Genomic DNA, 6,470 nt, shown 5'->3' on the forward strand with positions numbered 1-6,470 from the left:
CGATCTCGGGTCACTGCAAGCTCTGCCTCCAGGGTTTAAGCAATTCTCCTGCCTCAGCCTCCCGAGTAGCTGGGACTACAAATGCATGCCACCATGCATGGCAGATTTTTTTGTATATATATATTTTTTTTTTTTTTTAGTGGAGACGGGGTTTCACTGTGTTAGCCAGGATGGTCTCCATCTCCTGACCTGATCTGCACACCTTGGCCTCCCAAAGTGCTGGGATTACAGGCGTGAGCTGCTGTGCCTGGCAGGCCTGGCTAATTTTTTTTTTTTTTGAGATGGAGTTTCGTTCTTGTTGCCCAGGCTGGAGGGCAGTGGCGTGATCTCAGCTCACTGCAACCTCCACCTCCTGGGTTCAAGCGATTCCCCTGCCTCAGCCTCCCAAGTAGCTGGGATTACAGGCACACACCACCACGCCCAGCTAATTGTTTGTATTTTTAGTAGAGATAGGGTTTCTCCATGTTTGTCAGACTGGTCCCGAACTGCCAACTTCATGTGATCTGCCCGCCTCGGCCTACCAGAGTGCTGGGATTACAGGTGTGAGCCACTGCGCCCAGCCCTGCCTGGCTAATTTTTAAATTTTTTGTAAAGATGGGCTCTTGTTGCCCAGGCTGGACTTGAGCAGTCTTCCCATCCGTGTCTCCCAAAGTGTTGGGATTACAGGCATGAGCCACTATGTCTGGCTTGGTCAATTGACTTTTGACAAAGTTATGAAAACAATTCAGTGGAGAAAGGGATGACAAATAACTCTTAAAAATTGATCAATAAGAAAATATAATTTGCGGCAGGGCGTGGTGGCTCACACCTGTAATCCCAGCACTTTGGGAGGCCGAGGCGAGTGGATCACAAGGTCAGGAGATTGAGACCATCCTGGCTAACACAGGGAAACCCCGTCTCTACTGAAAATACAAAAAAAATTAGCCGGACTTGGTGGCGGGCGCCTGTAGTCCCAGCTACTCGGGAAGCTGAGGTGGGAAGTGGCGTGATCTCAGGAGGCGGAGCTTGCAGTGAGCAGAGATCGTGCCACTGCACTCCAGCCTGGGTGACAGAGTGAGACTCCATCTCAAAAAAAAAAGAAAAAAGAAAATATAATTTGTTTTAAGAAGTGGACAAAATTTTGAACAGATACTTTACCAAAGAAAATATGTAGGCTCGGCACGGTGGCTCACACCTGTAATCCCAACACTTTGGGAGGCCGAGATGGGTGGATCACTTGAGGCCAGGAGTTTGAGACTAGCCTGGCCAAGATGGCAAAACCCTGTCTCTACTAAAACTACAAAAATTAGCTGGGTGTGGTGGCTCACGTCTGTAATACTAACTACTTGGGAGGCTGAGGCATGAGGATAGCTTGAACCTGAGAGGCAGAGGTTGCAGTGAGCTGAGATTGTACCACTGTACTCCAGCCTGGGCAACAGAGCGAGACTGTCTCAAAAAAAAAAAAAAAAAAAATGTAGAGGCAGATGAGCATCTTTTCATGTATTTAACATAATAGTCATAAAGGAAATGCAGATTAAAACAACAGTGGGATACTACACACTTAATAGAATGACTTAAAGAAATAGTGACAATGCCAAGTGCTGGTGAGTATGTGAAGTAATGAACTCACATGCACTGGTAGTGAGGAGGCAAAATGGAACAGCTACTTTAAAATGGGGTTTGGTGGTTTCTTATAAAGTTAAACATACACTTAACCTGTGATCCAGCAATTCCATTCCTAGATATTTCTCCAAGAGAAATGTAATCCTTTTCTGTTACACAAAAACTCATACATGATGTTTATAGTAGTCCCCAAACTGGAAGCAACCCAAAGGTCCTTCTGGTGAATGGATAAACAAACTGAGGTGTGTCTATACAATAAAATAATACTCAGCAGTAAAAACAAACATATAGACTAGGCACTGTGGCTCATGCCTATAATCCCCAGCACTTTGGGAGACCAAGGTGGGAGGATCGCTTTGAGCCCAGGAGTTGGGGACCAGCCTGGGCAACATAGTAAGGCCTCATCTTTGTAAATGATAATAATAAAGTAAATAAATAAAATTAAAATATATAGATGAATCTCAAAAGCATGCTTTTGAGCATAATGCTGAGTGAAAGAAACAAAACTCAAAATGCTGTATAGTTTATGATCCCATTTATATGATGTTCTGGAAAAGCAAAATTATAGGAACAAAATACATTATGTTTACTAGTGGCCAAAAGTTGGGTAAGGGGAGGGGGTGACTATAGTGGCACATAAGGGAATGTTTTGGGGCGATGGAACTTTCTGTGTCTTAATTGTGGTCATGATTACATGATTATATGCATTTGTGAAAACTCATTATGTACCAAAAAGTAATGTTTTTATATATAGATTTTGGAAAGTCAATGAAAAAACGTAAAACATGTGATTCTTGTTTTCTCCAAGATGTCTTGGCTTTGCTTTGGGAGAGGCTTCTGGGATCCTCTCCGTTTGCTTTGGTTGAGGCCCTCAGATGATTGGGCAGATGATTGGGCTGCTTTGAGTTCTCTGTGTCGTTAGCACTGGAAAGTCTCACCATGGTGGTGGCAGATCTTTTTCTTTCTTAACAGAACAGAACATGGGAGTGGGAGGTTCTAAAATGTATTTTTTTAAAAACTTTTTATTTATTTATTTTTTTTGAGACAGTCTTGCCCTGTCGCCCAGGCTGGAGTGCAGTGGCATGATCTTGGCTCAATGCAACCTCTGTCTTCCAGGCTCAAGCAATTCTTCTGCCTCAAGCTTCCTCAGTAGCTGGGATTACAAGCGTGCACCACCACTTCCGGCTAATTTTTGTATTTTTAGTAGAAACAAGGACTCCCCATGTTGGCCAAGGCTGGTCTCGAACTCCTGACCGCAAGTGATCTATCCTCCTGTGCCTCCCAGAAGGCTGGGATTACAGGTGTGAGCTACCGCACCCACTTACAGGGTATTCTTTTTACTTGACTTTTTTTTTTGAGTCAAGGTCTCACTCTGTCACCCAGGCTGGAGTGCAGTGGTGCTATCACAGCTCACTGCAGTCTCCACCTCCTGGGCTCAAGCGATTCTCCCACCTCAGTCTCCCAAGTAGCTGGAACCACAGGCATGTGCCACCACACCCAGTTAATTTTTCGTATTTTTGGTGGAGATGGGATTTCACTATGTTGCCCAGGCTGGCTTGAACTCCTGAGCTCAAGCAGTCCACCCACCTCGGCTTCCCAGAGTGCTGGTGGGATTACAGGCGTGAGCCACTGCACCCGGCCTGTTTGACTTTTTTTTTTTTTTTTTGAGGTGGAGTCTTGCTCGTCGCCCAGGCTGGAGTGCAGTGGCACGATCTCGGCTCACTGCAAGCTCCACCTCCCAGGTTCATGCCATTCTCCTGTCTCAGCCTCCCGAGTAGCTGGGACTACAGGCGCCCGCCACCATGCCCTGCTAATTTTTTGTATTTTTAGCAGAGACAGGGTTTCACTGTGTTAGCCAGGATGATCTCGATCTCCTGACCTCGTGATCCACCTGCCTCGGCCTCCCAGAGTGCTGGGATTACAATAGGCGTGAGCCACCGTGCCCGGCCTGTTTGACTTTTTTTAAAAAATGGACTTTATCCAGCAAAAATTACATATAATAAAATTCCTCCATTTTTAATGTAGAGTTGGATGAATTACAGCAGATTTTTATACCCATGAATGCCACCACGTCCACAAGCAGTTTCCATCACCCCTAGAAGTCCTCTCATGCCCATCTTCTAGAGCATCAGTCTTAGCTATAACCCAGGTGTAAGAGCCCTTCTGGACCTGCTGTTGTCATCCAGCATTACCTCATAAAGACCTTGCTGTGTCTACACTGTGTGGTGCAAATTGTCCCTTCCAACAGTTACATGATGTTTCATTTCAACATATTAGGGTTCATTAACCATTTTCCCACCTTCTCTATGGTGTGATGCCCCAGCTGCACCGCAGTGAAATTTGTTGTGCACATCCCTTTCAATTAATCCCTTAGGCTTAATTCTTAGCCCTATAGTCCTCGCCAGAAATTTTTCCCATATAGCAATACATTGCTTTCCTGAAAAGGCTAAACCATCATAGAATGCTGCCAGCCCTGGGTGCCCATCCCAGCCTCATTGTGTCTTTGCTGGCCTTGGTTACTATTTCCCCCTCTCTCTTAAGAGCTTGTTATTTCAGTAGCTGTATAAATGGAACTGCCGGGTTGTTTCAGGGTAGTTTGTATTTTTTTGGTTGCTAGTGAGGATGAAATTAGTTTCAAGGATTTTTTTTTTCTTACGCTAGTGGAAACTCTTTATAATTCTTGTCCTTTCATTTATTTGGGTTATTTTTCTTATCAATTTAGATGAGTATTTTTATGTAGTGTACCTTTGTAGATGTTGACATTGATTTTAAGGGTATGATATTGAGTGTAAGTGTTGGAGGTGTTGATGATTATTATATTGTTAACCTTTTTGTTTTCTAGCTGGTTTAGGTGAATTTCGAATTCGTGACCTGAATGATGAAATTAACAAGCTGCTAAGGGAGAAAGGACACTGGGAGGTCCGGATAAAGGAGCTGGGCGGTCCTGATTATGGAGTGAGTACATGGCAGCCCCAGTGGTGGGTCCCATCTAGTTTTCCACCCCCAGCAGTTCCCAGCCCATTCCTGCCATAGTAGTCCCTTGATACAGGAAACCTGTGAACAGGTGGGTAGGATGATGCTGGAAGACTTCACAGCACCTGCATCGCAGCAGACAGGGCATCTGTATGTACTAGCCAGAAGGCCTTGTGTAAGCTGCTTCATCTCTGGGCCTTGTGTTTAAAATGACCGTGAGCCCGGGTGTGGTAGCTCACTCCTGTAATCCCAGCACTTTGGGAGGCCGAGGTGGGCAGATCATTTGAGGTCAGGAGTTCAAGACCAGCCTGGCCAATATGGCAAAAGCCCATCTCTTCTAAAAATACAAAAATTAGCTGTGTGTGGTGATGCATCCTGTAATCCCAGCTACTTGGGAGGCTGAGGCAGGAGAATCACTCGAACCTGGAAGACAGAGGTTGCAGTGAGCCAAGATCGCTACTGCACTCCAGCCTGGGCAACAGAGTCAGACTCCTTCCCCCCCCACAAAAAAAAAAGAAAGAAAAGACTATGGTTCTTCGCTGGGTGCAGTGGCTCACGCCTGTAATCCTAGCACTTTGGGAGGCTGAGTCAGGACGACCACTTGAGCACTGGAGTTTGAGACCAGCCTAGGCAACGTTGTGGGACCCTTAATCTACAAAATATTTAAACATTAGCTAGGCATGGTAGCAGATGCTTATAGTCCCAGAAGGGTGAGGTGGGAGGGTCGCTTGAGCCTGGGAGGTGGAGGCTGCAGGGAGCTGTCATCATGCCACTCACCTCAGCCTGGGTGCCAGAGCAAGATGCTGTCTCAAAAAAAAAATAAATAAATAAAATGACAATGGTTCCTCCCATTATTTGAGCACCTTAGGAACTGGAGACAGCCATTTGTTGGCTTTGTTATCTGAGAGCCATAGAGACACTCCATTCTGTCCTTTTTTTGGACTTCTGTAAGTGCAGTACTCTAGAAACATAGCTTTCAAACTTTTAAGAACATGGCCCATTGTGAAACACACACAGACACACATACACACAATCACAAGCCAGCACACAACGGTGCTGAAAAAACAGTAGTATGGTATACTTTGATATTTTTTATTCTGTTCTATTTTGGTTTTTAAAAAATTGATGTTTGTGACCTGCTTAACTGATTTCATGACGCACTAATGGGTCTTGGTTTTGAAAACTCCTGCCCCAGAGCCTAATTATTTCACACTTCTGTGATGAGACCTACCTCAGATCACTGGAAACAACAGTATCTAATCAATGGACTATAACATGTTATATAAGAAACACATGCAGTTTTTCTACGTGTTGATCTTTTCACCTTTGAGAAAGTCTTAACACATAACCATAATTCTCACCCTAGTACATACAAATGGAGCATTCAGCCTTCCACTGCAGAAGAGGAAAGACACTCCCATTTCTGAAGCCCCTTTTGTGTCTGGGCACTGCACTAGGAGCCTTCTCTTCTCTTGGATGTCTTGCCTAACTTCTTTTTTTCTTTTCATTTATTTTATTTTTGTTGTTTCTTATTTTTATATGCCAATCTTCTCTGTATCATTCTGATTTTAGTATATGTCCTGCCAGAGTGAGCACTTGCCTGACCTCTTCAGCAGTTGTGTGGTGGAGATTTTATTTTTCCTGTGAGGCTGCTTAAAAGCAGCTCATTAATCCACCTAGAAAAGTGGTCTCAGATGTATGAAAAAATTAATATATGAAATGTTAAGTTCCACCACCCAAATTCAACATAAATTCAATATAAATATATGAAAATTAATATTTTTATATATTTTCTTCCAGAGACTTTTAATACTTAATAATTTTGTTTTTATTTTCCACATATAAAAGTAATATATTATCACTAAGTTCAGAAAAGTACAAAGAAGCAGAACAAC

At 43.8% G+C, this 6,470-nt stretch overlaps 1 protein-coding gene across 1 annotated transcript in view; it reads left to right on the plus strand.

Annotated features, from left to right (window-relative positions):
- The window catches only part of ISY1 (ISY1 splicing factor homolog (S. cerevisiae)), a 40,045-nt gene that overhangs the window by 18,095 nt on the left and 15,480 nt on the right, over positions 1 to 6,470 (plus strand). Inside the window, exon 6 of the mRNA XM_012002215.1 lies at positions 4,445 to 4,557. Coding sequence (XP_011857605.1) covers positions 4,445 to 4,557 — 113 coding nt within the window. The remainder of the gene's footprint in view (positions 1 to 4,444; positions 4,558 to 6,470) is intronic.

The sequence above is a fragment of the Mandrillus leucophaeus genome, unplaced genomic scaffold (genome assembly GCF_000951045.1).
Source record: "Mandrillus leucophaeus isolate KB7577 unplaced genomic scaffold, Mleu.le_1.0 Scaffold680, whole genome shotgun sequence".
NCBI lineage: Eukaryota > Metazoa > Chordata > Mammalia > Primates > Cercopithecidae > Mandrillus > Mandrillus leucophaeus.